This window comes from Leuciscus leuciscus (assembly GCF_965113295.1).
Source record: "Leuciscus leuciscus genome assembly, chromosome: 23".
Taxonomy (NCBI): Eukaryota; Metazoa; Chordata; class Actinopteri; order Cypriniformes; family Leuciscidae; genus Leuciscus; species Leuciscus leuciscus.
The window spans coordinates 3740492-3760788 of NC_138747.1; the positions used below are offsets into that span (position 1 = coordinate 3740492).

Below are 20297 nucleotides of genomic sequence, written 5' to 3' on the forward strand. Positions count from 1 at the left end.
ATTCCCCCCCTAAAATGAATAGCTGTGGTTTTTAGAAATATATAATAGAAACTCAATAAAAATAATTGAATGTAGCCTATATCTTTTTGTATTTCTTCTCTGTTTTTCTTTCTGTGGCTCTTACAGAATAACATTTAATTTTACACACTTTATTGTTGTGCATTTCTTAAATAAACTTAGATAAACGACAGACAGACAGACAGACAGACAGAAAGAGCGTTAGACAGACCGACCGATAGATAGATAGATAGATAGATAGATAGATAGATAGATAGATAGATAGATAGATAGATAGATAGATAGATAGATAGATATTCTTGTCCCTTTAAATAAGCCCACTGGTCACACAGATGCATTGTGGGAAATGTCCGGAGCCAATCACTGCTCTCCGTGCACTGTTTGAGTTTGACCGTTTTACGCTTGTTGCGGAAGTTTAGAATCTCTTATTCTTTTTATTTGAACATATTTCACAGTCACACAACATGGTTTAATAAACTATAATTTATATTCCAAAGAGGTAAATGTACCCGATGTAATGTGTTTAATCTGTTCCACGTCTGATTCGCGTGCTGGGGTTTTTTAACTCGTTGCTATGGCGACGGAATGGCCGCGCTCGAGCAGATAGACGGTTTACGGAAGCAGAACAAAGATTTACTGAAGAAACTGAAGAAACAAACCGAAAAACTCCAAAAACTGACTCTCTCGTGGCCGGACGAGGAAGACCAAAGTCACCGCTCTGTGAACGAAGCGTTTAACGTCGGGATTGTCCCGCGTCGAGCGCCGTTAACGGAGAGAAACGGAGCGCGTGCGGCGCGAGCTTCACCAACAGCAGAGAAAACCGGTCAAATATCCGGTCAGAACATTAAACTTCTTATCCCGATCAACGATGATGTGTGGGGTGTTGTTTACAACTTATGGGCTCAGTTTAAAGTGTGCATGGGTATCTGTAAATTAAATAGTATATTTAAATAATTTAGTAAAATTTGCTATATTTACGTTACCTTTAGTCTTAATAGACGTCATGTTCATGTCTATTTTTAATGTTGTTTAAAAGGCCCTGTATGTCTTTTCGTTCCTGTCATATATATATATATATATATATATATATATATATATATATATATATATATATATATATATATATTTATTAAGAAATCATAGAAAATATTTATATTTTGAATAAATGCTGCTCTTTTTAACTTTTTATTCATCAATGAATCCTGAAAAAGTATTACAGGTTCCAAAAAAATATTAAGCAGCACAACTGTATCAAATCAGCATATTATAATGATTTCTGAAGGATCATGTGACACTGAAGACTGGAGTAATGATGCTGAAAATTCAGCTTTGCATCACAGAAATAAATTATATTTTAAAGTATATTAAAATAGAAAGCCATTATTTTAAATTGTAATACTATTTCACAATATTACAGTTTTTAAATGCAGCCTTGATGAGCAAAAGAGACATCTTTCAAAAACATTATAAATAGTAATGTTTCTGGTACTATAATAGTACTAACCAGTTATATATATATATTCTTTCTCTCTCTCTCTCTCTCTCTCTCTCTCTCTCTCTCTCTGTATATACATATATGTGTGTGTGTGTTATCACATTTTGCTGATAAAATGTCTTTGTATCTTCAGATGAACAACTTTCTGAACATTGTGAAGACCCCACACCGGACCAACATAAACCCAAACACAAGGAAAGTTCAGAGGTGACCGAGTACAGCACACTACTGCAGGACACGGGCAACAGTCGCTGGATGGGACAGAGCCGATCTGTGAGACTGATGCTGCCCAAACCTGCACCTCTCACAGCGGATAGTCACCAGGTACGTGTACTTCAACATCAAGACTTTCAAAAAAGACAGCATGGTCAACTAATAAAACCTGGGTCATGCTAGATGGCGCCACGTATCCAGTGCACAGTAGAGAGGAAAAAGTGGTCACTTAATCTAATGGAGATCTGATGGTTTATATTGATTTCCAAAGAAGTGAAAAAAAAGCACCTACAAAGAAAAATCCCCATCTGCTACAGAGTGTTTTCATTTCAAGAGTACCAGATGTGTATTGTGTTTTTTTTCCTTTCCTTTTTTTTGGGACTGCAGAGAGAGACTGACAGCGCAACGACTGCTGGACTGGATACTCTACCAGAGAGACACATACAGCCTTTACTGGGCTATGATTGGATTGCAGGTAAGTTATTTGAATAACATTTAAATAATTAGTTTCAACTCAACAGGTTTCATTGCAGGTGCTGTTTGGAAACCAGTAAAGGAAACCGTTATGGTTTGATTTGTTTGTAGGCCTCCTGGACGCCGAGAGCTCTCTTGCCGATCGCTCTGAGCAGTTCTTCAGCGAGCTCCGCAGCTTCCGTCAGGTCAACCGAGACGAGTGCGTCCACAACTTGTTATCAGGGTCTGTAAAACTGTAGATTGTGTCGTTAGACAATGAAACCCTGATAAATAATGATTTATCGTATAATCCAATGATGGTTAGATGTCTAAAACCACCTAACCATGGTAAAATCACTGCAACACACAGGCTTTTGTTTCATAATTCCGAGACATCTCAAGTCATCCATGTCAAAAGTTGTTTCGATAATGCAAATGCTGTTTTTTTTCACAGGCTTCCATCTGTTGCTGATCTTGTGTCTTCCACACTTGATGGCGAAGAGCCGCAGGCGCCTGCAGACACGCATCAGTGTAAGAGATCTGCTGATTTGTGTTTCATAACATCGCTTTTGCACGTCATGAACGTACTAGGTACGTGAAGTCTTCATTTTCATTTGGCCTTCGGTCCACAGGCACGTTCTGCTACAGAATAAACAGTCGACTGTTCGCGGTTCCGCTGGACGCACAGGTCGGCTGTCCGGTGTGCAAGATGCCCAAATCTGAACACCCTCATACTGACACAGAGCCTGCTTTCATCAGGTGAACACAGCAAAGTGTTTATGCAATTTCTTTTTAAACTTATTCATATGGTGCCGTTAAAAAGTTTGGGGTCAGAAAGATAATGCTTAATTCAGCAAGGATGCATTGATTAAACTGATCAAAAGTGACTACAGACATTTATAATGTTGCAAAAGAATTCAATATCAATATTGATAATAATAGGAAATGTTTCTTGAGCGGCAAGGATGATTTCTGAAGGATCATGTGACAATGATGTAATGATGCTGAAAATTCAGCTTTGATCACAGGAAAAAAGTTATTCAAATAGTTGTTATTCAAATAAATGTTTCATACAAAAATCTAAAATAGTGTAGAATAGTCAGAAGTGGTTTAGTTAAATTGTTTTAAATGGTTAATGATAAATTAAGATGTCTGAAAATTATGAAAGACAAAAATGCATATGCCATTTTCTTTAGAAATATGTTTGGAGATAATGTTGTTTATACCCATTTCAAACAAAATGTTTACTTTAGTGATTAAAATTTTAATGTTTTTTTCTTTTTCTTTTTTGAATAAATTATTGGATGTAAATTCCAGATAAAGACACCCCTCCCCCCAAAACAAAAAACAAAAATTGCCGTTTCCAAGACTTGATTCGTATTGCTCCGTGAATGAGTGACTGTTTGAGTATCAGTGTCTCTCTGCGTTTGTTTCAGGATCAGTATTCCTCGCTCAACTCTGCTGCCAGCTCACCAATACAAAGCCCATCGCCGCTGCAGTTTTGATTCCTCTGACAGTCTGAGTTTGCCCTCTGTGAGTTTCATTTTGGGAAATCAGCATTAACTTATAACATATGGTACCTGTCAAAAGTTTATAAACATTACAAAGAAAATGCTCGAGAAACATTTCTGATTATTATCAATGTGCTTAACATAAGCTCTGCCTAACAAGTTTGTGGAAATGGTCATACTTTTTTCTTTGATGAATAGAAAGTTGAATGAATTAACTTTATTAAAGCATAGAAATCTTTTGTAACATTATAGTGTCTTCACTGTCACTTTTGATCAATTAAATGAGTCATTGATGAATAAAAGTATACATTTTTATTTTTTAAATCTTACCACAAATGTTTGAAATAGTATCATTGTTTCCACAAAAATGTGAAGCAGCAAAAACTTTTTTAAATATTGACAACAATAAGAAATGTTTTTTGAGCATCAAATCATCATATTAGAATGATTTCTGAAGGATCACGTGACACTGAAGACTGGAGTAATGATGCTGAAAATTCAGCTTTGATCACAGGAGTAAATTACATTTTTAAATCTATTAAAATAGAAAACAGTTCTCTTAATTAATACTAATATTTCGCAATATTACTGTTTTTATTGTGTTTTTGTTTAAATAAATTCAGCCTTTGTTGAGCATAAAAGACTTCTTTCAAAAACATGAATAAAAAAAAATCATGTTTCAAAACATTTGACGGGTACCATATATATCAACCAAAGCTACTATATGGTTGATATTTGGCTTTTGAGATCATCGCCATTGGCTAATAACGTGCCTGTCAGCTTTATTAATGGATAATTCAAATTTTTCTGATTTTCATTGATAATTTTTGTATCATAATGACTACATCATTATGATGATTATGAACAACATTTGCTAACTATTTATTCTCATGCACATATGAATTTTACAGCACTGTTTGTCCGGGTGGTCCAATCCCACCCTGAACTCTGGCTCTCAGATGAGCAGTCTGGATCTGCGGGGCTCATTGGCAAAACATGCGTCCACGAGAGGCTCATCCTCATCCTGGCTTGACAATAAACTGGTGAGATATTATAGGGAGAACAGTCCAGGTGTTAAGCGACCATTGCAGATTCTACATATTTACAATTGTCAATTTGTTAATTATTAATGGCATTTCAATATCACTTTATATGACAACAGTAGTGTTGATAATATTTATTTTATCTTACTGTTAATGTCTGTTTCATAATGCACCTGCTTTATTGGCTACAAGCGTTTTAAATTCATCTGGTTTCAGGGTGATTTCATTCAGGCATCATGCAAATCAGATAATCTATATCAGGTTTACTTTACATTCAGTAAACAGATAAAACCAAATGTAGTTTCCTGGGAAAAAGAAAAAAACATCTCATCTTATTTAGAAATCTGTTTCCTTTGAATGGCTAATGACTGAAATGCTTGTGCAGAAACATGGTCAGGTTTGTCTTGCAGTTGCATTGGAAATTTTGTGTCAGATCTGTAATGTTTATTCATTTCAGTCTTTTAATATCACACCTGCATATACATGTTAGTGTACAAGAAACTACAAGTTATTTCTAGATTAAGAAAGACATGGCTTCGTAACTGTTTATCTCGGATGATTTGTGTCAGCTCAATATTTTTGCTAACTTTCAATCACTTATAATCATATCTTTAGGATTCATCCCTGCCCAATGCATCAAGACACCAGCATTCTGACCAGCTTCAAAAAAACGTGTCTCGTTTGCCACGATATGCCTTTCAGCATTTAGACCCAAAGAGGCCAGAACCCCACAGCCGCTCTCACGCACTTTACTGACGTCTCTGCAGAGTTGCATTCAAAAAGGAGCAACGTGTGAATGTGTTTGCGTCCAGTGGATTTCCTGGATTTACTGAAATGAGTGCTTATGAACAAGTTGCTTCTTTTGTATGTGTAATAATGAAAAACCATGAATCATTTGTGTGAATCACTTCTACCATGGTGATGTTCGCTTGTTTTGTTCTAAATTTCAAATAAAGAAATGAAATGGAACATCAAGTGTAACAGTAATTTCTGTTTTCATCTGTGGCATCATTTACTGAGTCTTTTAATGTTCACTGAACATTAAAACTTTAATGTAAGTGCTTAATGTGATCTTGTAGAGTAGACTATGCAGGTTGTAAATACTCAAATATAAATGGTAAATTATGCACATATTTATATGCACATTACTGAGTTACATTAATGCACTTTATATACACTAAATAAACTAATTTGGCATAACTTAATTGCACATTACAATATTTAGTACTTTATTTACTAAATGTTGCTACTGCATGCAGAATTTGACTGCATGTATTGAACTTAATGTTTATACAATTGATGCTTAAACATGTTACTGTACGATTATTGAGGTTGCAGTTTGCATGTGTACTTAAGAAATGACTGGGAAAATATAAGGTAACTACATGCGGTTAGGTTTAGGAGTAGGTTCAGTTCCTAGTTATTGCAATTACCATAATAAGTACATGGTATGTTTATGAGGAACAGGACTGTAAAATAAAGTTCAACCGTTATTGAATTAATCTCAATGAATGTGTAAAGGTAAGGTATGCACATAATAAAAAAGCGTGTAAATAAAATGATACTAGTAGTGTGTATATGCCAACTTTCTATGAATACATACAACAGCCCCTCCTCCTCTCTGTGTGTGATTGGTCTGATGCACGGCACCCTTAAAATATAAAGGCTTTAAACTGAATGACATTTACCGCAGCGCTCAGAATCTGCATCTGCTGTTGATCATGACACCATCTACCTCAACAAGAAGCACTTTTATTCTGCTGTTTTATCTGGTGAGTTTTGCTTTCCTTTCTACTTTCGACTAGACGTTTTTCAATAATATGATTTTCAATAATCAACAATAATATTTAATCAACGGGTGTTTTTTTCTTTTCGTCCAAAGGGACTTTTATTATTGTCGGTTTAGAATAAATCAAAACTGTAGGACATGTCTCAAGACTAAGTGAGCTTCAAAATAAAGGTTCCAATTAGCGCCAAAATATTATAATATTACAATTTGATGCCACAGAAGTTGTTATTCAATTTTCACAGAGTTTTTAATTCTCTAGTTCTTCAGAAAACGAATGGAAAAACTTCAAAACAACCATTTACTGTCTAAATGGTTTATGTTACGATGAGGGAGTTTTACAAAAAACCGATTGTTCAAAGTCCAAGTAAAATGCGTCTGGAAAGGCAGTTCACTAGGTTTTGAGACACAGACAATTGTGTGCCATCGCACTCTTGGTCTTTAATGGCATTTAATAATTAGTTAAAAGTTTTGCATGCAGCCTATATAAGTTGATTTTTATTGAATATTCACACTTAGAAGGCTAAGGTATATTGAAAGAGTTAAACCAAGAGGCACTGAATGCAAAACGCTGTTTCTCAGTCACACTGACCATTGGGGACGCTTTAAACTAGCAAAACTAAACTTCTTAGTCACAAAAGAATTTCCAGTAATTTTAGTAAGAGGACAACAAAGCATTTCAGTTACTGGTAATCTTCATCTGCAGGCTAACCTAGTCATTTCTGCCCTCAGATACAGATAGAGAACTTTGAGTTGTAATAGTTCTACCACAATATGACCAAGATAAAATAACCAATCTGTAAGAGGATCTTTCAAAACAGATCACTGAGATGAACCTGGATGTAATGGACATTCAGTTTGGTTGGTTTGATACGCAGGGATCCCCTATTAAAAACCAACCCACCCACTCACAGCCTAAATGAAACAGTGTCTCTTGGCTTGCTTTTCATAACTTGTTTACCTGTACATTTTGTGTGGTTTTCTGTAGTGACCAGGTCATAAAAGCAAGCCTGATAAGAATTTTTCAGTGGGTGTTTCTCGGGTTGAGAAATTTCCATTTTGTGACCTATCTCTTATCTGACCCTTCTCTCAGGCAGTTTGACAAAAAAAACAATTACGTGCCAATGTGAATTTGTCAGTCCTCTGAATGGCACGAAAACATCCATATCCACAATCCCATCGATTGTCCTTCAATGACATTTTCCCTAGAAAACGTGGCATTATTCCTAGAATTTCCCTGGACTGTACCTGTTTTCACTCTGCGATAGGGCGACACAGAACTGTCTGTTTGATTAAATCAGATGACAGTCTCTGAACTCACCTTGTCAGCTCATTTGCTTACATCTGATGACAGATTTTAACTTTAAAACACTCTTAATAAAAGCATCTGCATTTAAATCAAGAAAGGCTGTCAAGCAGGTTGGCAAACCTACAAAACAAACAGTTCTCGTCTTCAAATGACTCTTTAAAACTGCACACAATTCCTAGTAAATTGAATTATGATGAGCTCATGCACTTTTCTCTGTATCCTCTAATAAACGCGCTTCCTTCGAGTTCATTTGGGGTCAAACTTATGTTACCTACCTGTTTTTGACCTGATTATGCAATCCTAAAACTAGTCAAAAAAAAAAAAAAAAAAACCTTCCGTTGGTTACAACAAATGTTTTGAGGGTGTTTTTTAACCTTTACTTCCTTTCAAAAAGACATTTAGGTTAAGTCAAGCTTGTTATCATTCACTATATCTGCAGGGAACATGCATAGCCAAACCTTGTTTTTTTGCCTGATGCGATCATAGAGCCTTGTTTGCTGTCATCACCTTGGGTACAACTGCGCATTTACACTCAAGTTAAACACTGTAGTAAGCCTATAGATTACTACATCTGGTTTAATGATCAACAGAATACAGAGAAACATTAAAGGCCAAAGAAAAATGCAGAAGATCTAACCTGATATAAGTAGACAATATTTATGATTAGCATTCCTAGTATTCATGTGCAAATCAGTTTTATTTGTTTTTCTTTTACAGCTTTTTCCATGTATACCCGCCAGCTGTCCAACTAAATGTGGCAATGGTAAGTTTATACCACTTCATCTTTAGCATCATTCATCAAACATACTGCCCTGAGGTGAATTAGATCAAATTTCTGATACAATCCACAGTCAGCCTATAGTATTCTGTGTAATTATACCATAATGACTGATCTCACTCCATTACTCACTCCTGAGAGAGAATTTTGATTATTATCTTAAAATAACTGATAGTAAAAAATAAAAAAAGCCACATTAAAGAGTGTGGGAAACAAAAGTGCTGGTCTTTTGAACGCTGAGACTGACGTAAATGGCATTTAAACAGATTTATCTTATGTTTTTATCAGGATTGACCAATAGTCTTAAAACAGCTTATATACTCTTAAAAAATGTTCTCAATGCAATGGTTCCCCAAAAGAACCTTTCAAAGAAAAGTTATTAAAAGAATAATAATCTGAATAACCTTTTTCCAATTGTGCAAAAAATAACTTACCTCAAAAAAAATTACCTCAACCCTCAGTAACCATTACCTTTTAAGTGTAATGTCTGAAGAAAATGACAGACATTAAACATCGTTATAGTATGCGTAAGCATGACCCAATACCCTTTTATAGTAAAACAGTGGTTACTTGCTCATCCATTCCATTTAGCTTCATGTAATTTTGTATTGCAGAAGTTTCATGCTATTAGTGGTATATATTTTGAGGCAAGCATCACTAGACAAACGATAGAAATGCAGCTTGAGGAGAAGAGAGCTCTTACTTTAAGCGGCCACACTTTTTTGCCTGCCGAAATGAACAATAACTCCTACTGTATGTACCAGAGTTATTGGTCGTGAACTCTTGAAGATGGACTCTTTCATCTTGGACAGTAAAAAAAAAACACCTTGCAACTATTCCCGAACACCTTAGAAATCACATTGAAACCATCAGGACCAGTCATAAGGTTTTGTGACACTTGTTTCCTTGTGAAATTGAAAAATCTAGTGTCATGCTGCCAGTCAACATGTAAATGTAACAGATGGGTGGTTTAAAACAGTCAATCTGTCCCTAACTGGCTTTAGAAAACATCTTCCGTGTTTTTACGCTGACCAAAAGCTTGCACCCTCTGTCACAATAAAGCCATGACTTATGTGAACTGACTATAGGGAGTTTACTCAAACTTTGACTGAATGCTTTTCCCTCGAGTTTCAGAATGTCTGTATCTGTAATTTGTGTACGAGTGTGTGCTTTGAAACTTTCTGCTAGTCACTTCAAAACTCTTGAAATCATGCTGCATAATTGCTTTTACTCCTGCACATCCAGCAGAACTGTATCACATGAAGATTACTTTTGATCTCTGTGTTCTGTTTCTCATGTAGGTTATAACAAATCCGACTGTGAGTGTAACAGTAATTGTTACCGGGCATTGAGACAGGGAATCCAGACATGTCAGTACTGCACAAAAAAGTGTTCTGGTTAGTGATTGCATGACATTTCCCAGCATTTAAATGCAAGTTAGCTTTGAAAAGGCCAACAAAACTCTGGATTAATGTCATCCTTTATTTACTTGCTTCATACACATTCCTGGTCTTACTGTATATGTGTGACTCATCAGTGCTCATTATTACATAGAAAAAAAGTAATCTTTTTTCTATGTAATTTACTTTTAAGCAATGTGTAATAACTTCCTCTGCCTCTCAAACAACATTTTATTTCGGATGATCTCACTAAGGAAGTTTTCGGGAAGGGATTATTTTCGCCATTCAATTAATTTCAATTAAAATCAAGTTACACCCCATTTTTTCTTGTTTCCTAACCCTTCTTAGGATGAAAGTGTTGTATTAACCCTTCTTAGGATGAAAGTGTTGTATTAACACTTGTTGTAAAAATTGACGAACCGTGCACAAGACTGGGAATGTGAAATAAGAAAGTAAACAGAGTAAATTTCATGTTGACTTTAACCTTAGTGTCCATTCACACAGAACGCGTTTTTCTAGACTAAAAATAAGTTCAACAACACATCTCGCGACCTAGCCTTTATCTATTTCACTGCTCGCGTCTCACGTTTCACGCGTTGTGTTCTCGCCAATTATGTGGTTTTCGTGTTGTTTGCGTGTCAGTACGTGTTGTTTTTTCACGTGTAAGCAACAAAAGTTGAACTTGTTTTAACTTGAGCGCCACGTTGTTAGATCGCTGTGTGTCGTGCACGAGCGCAGCGACCAAAGGCGTCCGTCTATGATGCATGCTTACATAGAAAAACAATAGAAAAGCAGCTTAGTCGAATGCAAAAGCGCTTTCTGTGTGAATTGTCCCTAACCTGGGTCAAGCTTAATGTAAAAAGTACACTTCAAATTGAAAGTTTTTCATACTAATTTAATTTTTTTTAAACTATAAGATGTTTGTATGTTTTAGTAGAATTATTGTCATTGACGGCTCTGTATGTCTTTGTATATTTTGGGTGGAAACAGAGGATAAAAAGCAAATGGAAGTTACTCCATGCACTCAGGAAAGCAATCGGAAGTGCTTCTGCAAACCAGGTTTTTACTGTGAGAAAGGCAACGATTATGTGACATACTGCCATAAACCATGTGTTCCCTGTAAGACTGGCACATTCTCCAGCAAACCCTCTCTGGACGCAACCTGCAAGCCTCATAAAGAGTGAGTTACATTCATACATATTAGAATATTCATGGCCCACCATGAGTCTGATACTGTTGTCACAATACCTTTAAAAAATATTTCGAAATGATCATTAATGCATGCAAGTCCCTCAGACTTCAATCCAAATAGGGGCCAGAATATTTCGGTGATGGGCTGTTTTGACCTTCATTAAACTAGCAACAGTATTTTATGGGACTGAAATACTCAAACTTTTTAATAGGCATGCTTTGTGTAAATGTGTGATTTACACAATGCATTATTTATTTTTATTGGCAATAAGCAGCTAGTCCTTCATATAACAATTCAGCATTAAAAATTTAAAGAGAATGAGAACAGCATAAATTCATTATAACAGGAAGATAAAGAGTTAGTTTCACTTTCTTTCATTTTTCTATCTATCTCTATCTCTGTTTTTTTTCACACGCACTTTCTCTATCTCTCTCACACATTTGATATCTTCTATCTGGGAAGGTTAAGGTTAACAAAAGCACAGAAAAGATTGAGTTATTTGCATATTATCTTCTATATATTTGAGGAATGTTAAACCAGCGTTAAACAAACACACAATATTAAATCAACATGAAAAGGCTGAGCTGCTCTTGTCTAATGCGTTCTCTCGGTGCCCTTTCTCACAGTTGTGCTCAGTTGGGAATGATAATGCTCAAAGAGGGCACAGCGACACAGGACAGAGAGTGTGCGAATGCCACAACAAAGATGGCAGCATCATCTACCTCCTCCATTATCATTACTACCAACTCTTCCGATACAACTCCCACCCCGAGGACAGGTACTGTTGGGATGTTTTGTTAAGACAATTATATCTTTATGGAATGGAATGTATAAAATATTTAATCTTACAGTGAAAACAATAGTAAACCTCAGGAACTTGGGCATAGAGGGCACATCATCACAGGACATAGAGGGTATGAATGCCACAACAAAGATGGCAGCATCATCTACCTCCTCCATTATCATTACTACCAACTCTTCCGATACAACTCCCACCCCGAGGACAGGTACTGTTGGGATGTGTTGATTAGACTATTATATCTTTATGGAATGGAATGTATAAAATATTTGAATCTTAAAGTGCTAAAAAAAAATTTTTTAAACCTGTAGAAGTCAGAATTGCGAGATATCAACTTGCAATTCTGAGGAAAAAAAGTCACAATTTCTAGACAAGTACAAGTAAAAAAAAAAAAATGTGTGTGTTTGTGGCGGAAACAAGCTAGTAACCAGATTTAATTCAGATTTAAAAGCATATAGCAGAGTCATAGTACCTAAAATGTAAAGGTGCAATGCGCAAGTCTCTGAGTTTTTGCAGAACTATGCCCCCTCTGGCGACAAGCGAAACTGCAACCAGACATAGCCAGGTGAGCGTGAACGCGCATGACGTCACGTCCAGTCTCAAATTCCGACCCGAATCCCTCTTATTTATTTTACTGTACAGGATTATAGAGGCAATCGCAGTGATCAGAGAAGGGCTCATTCAGCCCATCAGGCAATTGTTTAAGCATGTATGGGTTAGAAAAACGGGTATTTTTAACATGAAATGTTGCGCATTGCACCTTTAAAATGAATCAATTTTGCACAAAGAAAACGAAGCCTACTTTTGGACCAAGTTTTTTGTAGCATTATTTTCATGAAATGTATTAATGTATTACCCTAATGCAAAAAAAACCCCCTCAAATTAAAGTTTTTTTAAATAATATGGTAGTATTTTTATGCTTATTTCAATAAAAAATTAATTCATTGGATCACAGTAATGAGAATCATTACTCTTTGTGTTTCTCTTTGTCATCACCAGAGGGCAATCGACTACCAAGAGACGGCAACTCAGAAGAAAGCCAGTCCAGTTGGCTGCTGCCGCTGTTTGTCTTACTGTTGATGCTCTTGTTCATTGCTGGATTTTGTATGCTGATGAAAGGCAAGGCCCTGAAAACCCTTTCGAAATGCTTCGGTATGATATAAAGACTATAATGCATTGGATCATATGAATACTTAAGCAAGCAACAGGCTACAAATCAATACAAATAACACAACCCTGCAATGATGCTGTGTTTGTCAGCCGTAATTGTTTTGGGAATTTTCAAAACCCAAGAAACTCCTTTTGAACCACAGCATTCTGTTGTCATGTCTAAAGTGCAAGTGTAGTGGCTATAAGAGGCCTGGAATCCACCCAGATCACTTCTTACAGTAAAGCCAATTGCAATGTGTCTCACGTGCTTTTATTCCCATAAGGTCACACCTAACATATATATTCAGAGTGTTTCAGAATGACATGCATTCAACACATCCGTGGCAACCTGAGAAACCACAGAACGCCCATAAGCATGAAACATACATTTCACACTGTCACCGTGCACCTACACGAGCTGCTCTCACTGTCTGACACACACAGCATATTTACTTATTTCTTGTTTTCATTTTAGGTTTCATAAAGGGAGAACATGTAAGTACTTTTTGAGATCGCATATCACAATAAATTAAATTAACTTGATTTTGTTCATATAACTGAAGTGTTAAAGAGGACCTATTATGCACTTTTACAAAGTCTTATTTTTGGGCTCTACTTGAATATGCTTAAGCTTGAATGTTCAAAAAACACATTATTTTTTTCCCATATTTGATTGTGTTGTAGCTCTTCTCATTAAAGGGATAGTTCACTTTGAAATTAATTTTTGGTATGTTTTAGCTTACCTCAAGGGCATCCAAGATGTAGGTGTCTTTTTTTCCGCAGCAGTTTCAATTTTGATATTTTTAGGTCAAACCGTTCTTGTCTGTCAGTCGTATAATGCAGGTCTATGGTCATTATCTCAAAACACAAGCACAGAGTCCAAATTAAAACAATTCCCCGTCGTCCAAATTAAACAATTCCCCATCGTAAGTACACATTGATGGCCTGAGACACGAAACGAGCGGTTTGTGTGAGAAAACGAACAGTATTTATATCGTTTTTACCTCTTATACGCAGACATGTCCGAGTGATCTGATCTGACGTGTACGCAGACTGGTGCATAGATATATACACTAGATGTCACCTTAAAGACATTCGTTCCAATGAACTGCCGTAGACAAAGCGACATCTAGTGTATATATCTCTATGCACCAGTCTGCGTACACGTCACACACCAGGATGCGCGAGCGCCCTCAGATCACTTGGACGTGGCTGCGTATAAGAGCTAAAAACTATATAAATACTGTTCGTTTTCTCACACAAACCGCTCGTTTCGTGTCTCAGGCCATCAATGTGTACTTACGATGGGGAATTGTTTAATTTGGACGACGGGGAATTGTTTTAATTTGGACTCTGTGCTTGTGTTTTGAGACCGTGACCATAGACCTGCATTATATGACTGACAGACAAGAACGGTTTGACCTAAAAATATCAAAATTGAAACTACCGCGGAAAAAAAGACACCTACATCTTGGATGCCCTTGAGGTAAGCTAAAACATACCAAAAATGAATTTCAAAGTGAACTATCCCTTTAACGCTCCGTTTAGTTCCTGTCTCTATTTATGAAGCCCCTCCTTCTGAAAAGCACAATGTGCTCTGATTGGTCGGCTGGACCAGTGTGTTGTGATTGGTCAAGTGGTTTGAGCTTGTTTGGGAAATGTCCCGCCCCTTGACATAACCGTTGCAGAATTATACTAGTACTACTCGTACTACTTTTACCATATCTTTCTATATCAAAAATAGCAAGAGTAGTATGCTAGTATGCGGTTACGAATTCAGCATGTGAGTTTCAACACACTACTAATTAACTCAGCCAGGCCCCGCCCCTTTATTTTGCATATGCCTTGGGCAGGAGTTATTTGAATGAGGAATATTGTGACGTGTTCGTTCCCGGAAGAAAACTCAAAACTACAATGGAGGCGTTTCAGGGAGTTCAGAAACAGTGACACTGATATAGAGAATAACTCTCGCTGGAGGGACTTTGTTTCTTTGGAACTTAGCAGACCTCAAACAGCAACATTACACACTACAGAAATTTGAATATGAAAAAAAAAAGGCATAAAAGGTCCTCTTTAAAGTGAAAATTCCCCTTTAATTTTGTTTTATGGTCACTGTAGGAAGAACAGCAGCACTGGAGACAGAAAGCAGGTGACCACCAAATTTTGTCCAATTCCCAATCCAACACCTCAACAGATCACAACATGGAGACTGAGATACCGCTTGGCAGTGATGTCAGGGAGGTCAACGGTCAGAGTATGGGGATGGCACCCCAATCTAGGGGTGTGCAGCAGGTCACAGTGAAGCACGATGGGAATGGTGGGAACGTCAGCAATACTGTAGGTGAGTCCTGGAAGCCTTCCTTGAGCTTAGAGCCATTTCTGAACTTTATGTTGAATCTGCCTTCGCATTGCATTTGAACTTATTGTACAGGATCTTCGTAAATGATTCAAAGGAACATGCTGTCATGATTAAACAAAAAAGTAGATCATAGGAAGAAGTCTCTTGCTCACTCAGATCTGGAATGTATGCATGTCATGTGGACACTGCAAGAAACAAAACAAAACATCTTCTCTACTAACCTGAAATTTATTGTTGGCTCTTTGCTTTGTTCCTCTCTTGTAATTCGCTTTGGATAAAAGCATCTTCTAAATGTGTAAATGTAAATAAGATGGATTAAGTCTTTTATTGAGTTTTGTTTTCTGATAAATGTATACAAATTAAGTGATTGTATTAGTGCTGTCAAATTGATTAATCATATCTAACATAAAAGTTTATTTTTATGTAAGATATGTGTGTACATCATATATATTTATATATACAGTGTGTATTTATATATATATGTGTGTGTGTGTGTGTGTGTGTGTGTGTGTGTGTGTGTGTGTGTGTGTGTGTGTGTGTGAGTGTAGGATACCACCCACACACACACACCCACACACCCACACATATAGGCAAAAGAGCATCTTCTTTTGTGATTCACAAATGATAATACAGGGTCTGATGAGAAAATAATGACAACTAATTTTGGGGAACTTTTTACAAGCCAGAAACTGTTGCAATAATTTCAATAGAGTATTTATTTTTAGTTTTGTTAGAACCGGCGTGTCACTTAAGCCGGTTGGAGCTTGAATGTTTTAGACTAGTTATGTGATGGAAATGAGTAATTCACTTCAAGTGTTTGTCACTTATCCTTTAAGGCAGACACACCTCATGTTTCCTTTCACTTTATCTGCAAGTCCACTATTGTCTAAATTCCATTTTCACTTCCTGGTATGTGGGGGCTTTTTTCTTTTACAACTTTTTTGTTTGTTTTGGATTTCCTTTAAGCTTTTTCCTGCTCCTGTTCGAGCTGATACAAAACGGGTTGGTTCCTCTCTGTCTGCCTAGACAGAGGCCATAACTTTTACAAAATCTTGATTTAGTTTTTAGGATCTGCTGCTTGACTGTTCAAAAAACACCTTATTTATTCACATATTTAACATTATTGCAGCAACTCTCTTCTCAGTCTGTCAGTCTGGTGTGTTTCTCAAAGCTATACATGCAGACATACATACATATTTATGATTTTGGCTACAAAAAGGTATGGGCAGTATAAATTTGCTGCATTTTTGCATTGAGAGGGTATAAATAAGACCTGTTTTGGTTTAACTTCAACATCATTTGTCTATTTTAGGGTCCATCTACATCTACTCTCCTGGAACGGTGATATTAGGCTCTAACTCAGGCGATAAAAAGGAAGAGGCAGGAGTTTGCGAAGAAGCCCTTCCCCTTATCGGCGCACGGTCACCACAGCAAGAGTCAAATCCACCCTCTCAGGAGGTCAGAATAACAATGAGTGCACAGGAGAAGGCCGAGGAGGAACCGAGCTTGAGTTTTCCTGTGCCAGCAACTGGAAAGTGAGAACTTGAACATGTGGTTTCTTGCATGAACTTCAGAATAGCCTTCAACAAGGTTCCAGGTTGAATCACAAGGCTGAAAATCACAAGTGGCTAGGTGTAATATCCCTGGTAGATCGAGGCACGAAATGAATGCTAAGGTCATGGTTTCGCTTCCTGAGAAACAGACATGCTGACATAATGTATTGGTTAGGATACCTTGAATGAACTGAGAGTCGAATACAGAATGCGCAAGTGTTCCAGATGTAGAGCACCAAGTAACGAGTTTAGCCTTTTTTCACATCAAGAAGATGATTTAAGGCCGTTCACACCAAGGATGATTACTATAAAGATAACGATAAAGATATAGTTCTAAATATTACTGTATAGCAGAGTTCACACCACAGCTATAACGATTACAGCAGAGAAACGATTTCATTGGAATCACTTTCAGAAAAATTGTATCCAGCTTAATGAACGATAAAAACATTGGCAGCCAATCAGAATCCATCCTGCTGTAATGAGCACGAGCATTTAAAGTGACAGACAAGCACGCGCTTAGAATAAACAAAACTATATCATCCAATGATGTGGATGCTAATATTATCTTTATAGTTATCATTCTTGGTGTGAACGGGCATTTACCCTTAATTTACGTTTGTCAATTTTTTTTCCCGAAATGCACATCTGAATTGCTGCTGCAGCAAAAATGTCTTATGTTTTTTTGTTGTTGTTTTTTTTATGTTGCGTTTACACTTGGCATTAACATGCGACCTGTATCCGGATGTTGTCCACATACACATTGAAAAGACAAGTGTAAACGCGCTTCTGATCGGAATGTTATCCGATCAGCGTGTCCAGAGGTAGTCGAGGGCTGCGTTTACACTTGATCGGATCATAAGCCAATCAGGACATGGTGCGTTTACGTTAACATAATGTGGCTTCTGTAAAGTGGCTCATAAAGGCCTCGTTTACACTGCAGGTCTTGATGCCCAATTCTGATTTGTTGCCTATATCCGATTTTTTTGACTGTCTGTTTACACATTCTTTAAATTGTGACCCATATCCGATTCATGTGTTTACACTTGCCATATAGGCTACTATCTGAAACATATCGCGCATGCTTAAAGGGTTAAATTCTCTTGCACAAATAGACGAACACAAAATATGTTTCATGCTCTGCGATATGCAAAGTTGCCAAACACCACTTTTGAATAAGAAACAATGTCTATAAAACTCGTTAAAACTCCACGAATCACAAGCGTGTCGGTGAGAACACTCGTTAAAACAACATACACACAGCCGAACTTGACTGCACATCACATATTTGACATTATTGATACTGCTTTCATTCGTAATGCAACGGACCGATCTACGGCACATACATTAAGGGGGCTGTTCACTGTTATACAATAAAGAGCCTGCACAGCGACAAGAAATAGAAATTAACGCAAAAAAAAAAAACTGCCTAGAGCCTGTACTTACACAACACTGACAGGAGTTGCGCTCAGGAGTAGAGCAGCTGTGAACAATTTTATTTTTTCTTTTTTGAGCGGCTGCGGACAAATTCTTTCTATGCACACACAATATTACATCACAATCTGCGCGTATGTTTTAAAAATATAATTGAATATGTAAATAGTCCTAGCACTTTTAAAATTTAAATAGCCCACTTAAAGCGTTTATTACAAATAAATTACTAATTGCTTGAAATGAATAAATGTAAATTAACAAAAAATTTCGTTAAATTTACAGTCATATGAAAACACTTCCCGTGACCCTCTCCACATTCCTCTCCTACGATGACAACGTTTCGTCGGGCCATCCGTCCCTTTGCAGATCTGCGTCGGGGTTTCTCTCGTCATTAAACCGCGGAGACGTTGCCTAATGCCTCAGAAAATCCGATCTTCCTGTTTACATGACAGTCGCATTGGCACATATCCGATTTATTTCCACATATGAATGAGGCCTGAAACCGATCTGGAAATATCCGAATGCATGCGTTTTTTTCTTGTTTACACTGTCATAGAACACATCCGATCTGTGTCACATGTGAGCAAAAAATCGGAATTGGGTCACATTTCACTGGCAGTGTAAACGGGGCCAAAGTGGCTTCTGAGAACAGATCGGATCTCGCAAGAAAAAAAGGATGGCTCCGGTGCAAACAAAGTCGACCTGAAGTGGTGGGTTTTCTTTTAAAACCAGTTCCAGTCGGGGGACATTTTTACAAATCTCGCAAAATGAGGGTGAAGAGGCTGCAAGTAGCCTACTAATAAAGTGGATAGATGCCGGTAATGAGAAACGTATGGGTCCGAGAACAGCTGTGGTGGGGAAAATGCGCGTTCTTTACAGAAAATGAAGGTTCTGCAACTTTCGGATGCGAAGGCAAACATTTCAGTATTTGCGATGTACTTCGCACTCGACTGTATCGCAAAACCACACAGCTCTCAGTTCCGGAGAGAGGAGAGGGAATGACAGTAGGCTACCTTCGAACCTGGACACGCTGATCGGATAACTTTCCGATCGTGTCTCCATTCACAGGTGGACGTCAAACAATCTGCCGCTTCATATCCTCCTCAAATGTCCCCCGACTGAAAACTGTTTTTAAAAGAAATCCCACCACTAAAGGTCGACTTTGCATGTACCGGATCCATCCTTTTTTTCTTTGCATGCGAGATCCGATCTGTCATCCAGATACAGAAGCCACTTGATGTGGTCCATCATGTGGACAGACAGGTGTAAACGCACAGTGTCCTGATTGGCTTATGATCGGATCACGGTGATCGCATGTTAATGTCAAGTGTAAAGACACTGTATGAATAATTTGTGCACAGGAGGTACAGACTACAGACAGGGTGAGAAAAACGCCCACGAAGGTGTTTTGAGTTTTCACAACGTTAAAGCCTATCCTATAATAAGACTGGCGTAATAAAACTAAAATGTAGATGTTGTACATCAATTGTTTTGTTGTTTAAGTGAGTGGTCGAGAACCAAGAGACTTCATCTGTATGTTTCTAAACAGGGTTTTGTTCTACCACGTGGGTGTTTAATATGCATGTCTAAAAAAAAAACCCGACCTCACCTCTGGAAAGAAGGTGTCCGATTTAACTTCTGTGGGAGGTCGCAGCAGACTGCGTTTAACCTGCAACCTTTACATGACAACTTTAAAAACGGCAATAGAGTGCCTTCAGAAGACGCTTCATACACCTCACATCCTCCATTTACTTTTGCTTGTGTGTCAGCTTTATTTATTTTTGGTTTGTTTTGCTAATTTTGAT

The 20297-nt window shown here is 37.3% G+C and overlaps 2 protein-coding genes across 5 annotated transcripts; both read left to right on the top strand.

The window, feature by feature from the left end:
• The first annotated feature begins 387 nt into the window (after nucleotides 1-387).
• miip (migration and invasion inhibitory protein) lies at nucleotides 388-5708 on the top strand. Of its 2 annotated transcripts, none has more exons than XM_082155207.1 (9): nucleotides 388-853; nucleotides 1647-1837; nucleotides 2114-2201; nucleotides 2312-2423; nucleotides 2634-2710; nucleotides 2812-2938; nucleotides 3616-3712; nucleotides 4602-4733; nucleotides 5349-5708. In XM_082155207.1, exons 1-9 carry the CDS (start codon nucleotides 604-606, stop codon nucleotides 5487-5489), a joined length of 1215 nt encoding a protein of 404 aa, XP_082011333.1. In that variant the 5' UTR covers nucleotides 388-603; the 3' UTR covers nucleotides 5490-5708. The 2 variants fall into 2 exon arrangements, with proteins under 2 accessions (XP_082011333.1, XP_082011334.1); XM_082155208.1 differs by having other exon boundaries at nucleotides 2312-2399.
• A 708-nt stretch (nucleotides 5709-6416) lies between these two features.
• On the top strand, nucleotides 6417-17843 carry LOC309487931 (uncharacterized protein). Of its 3 annotated transcripts, none has more exons than XM_082155915.1 (10): nucleotides 6417-6505; nucleotides 8546-8591; nucleotides 9908-10003; nucleotides 10997-11186; nucleotides 11825-11976; nucleotides 12050-12205; nucleotides 12997-13149; nucleotides 13622-13641; nucleotides 15265-15487; nucleotides 16818-17843. In XM_082155915.1, the coding sequence occupies exons 1-10, from the start codon at nucleotides 6455-6457 to the stop codon at nucleotides 17042-17044; spliced, it is 1314 nt and encodes a 437-aa protein (XP_082012041.1). In that variant the 5' UTR covers nucleotides 6417-6454; the 3' UTR covers nucleotides 17045-17843. The 3 variants fall into 3 exon arrangements, with proteins under 3 accessions (XP_082012041.1, XP_082012043.1, XP_082012042.1); XM_082155917.1 differs by having other exon boundaries at nucleotides 12997-13116; XM_082155916.1 differs by having other exon boundaries at nucleotides 12062-12205.
• The last annotated feature ends 2454 nt before the right edge of the window (nucleotides 17844-20297 follow it).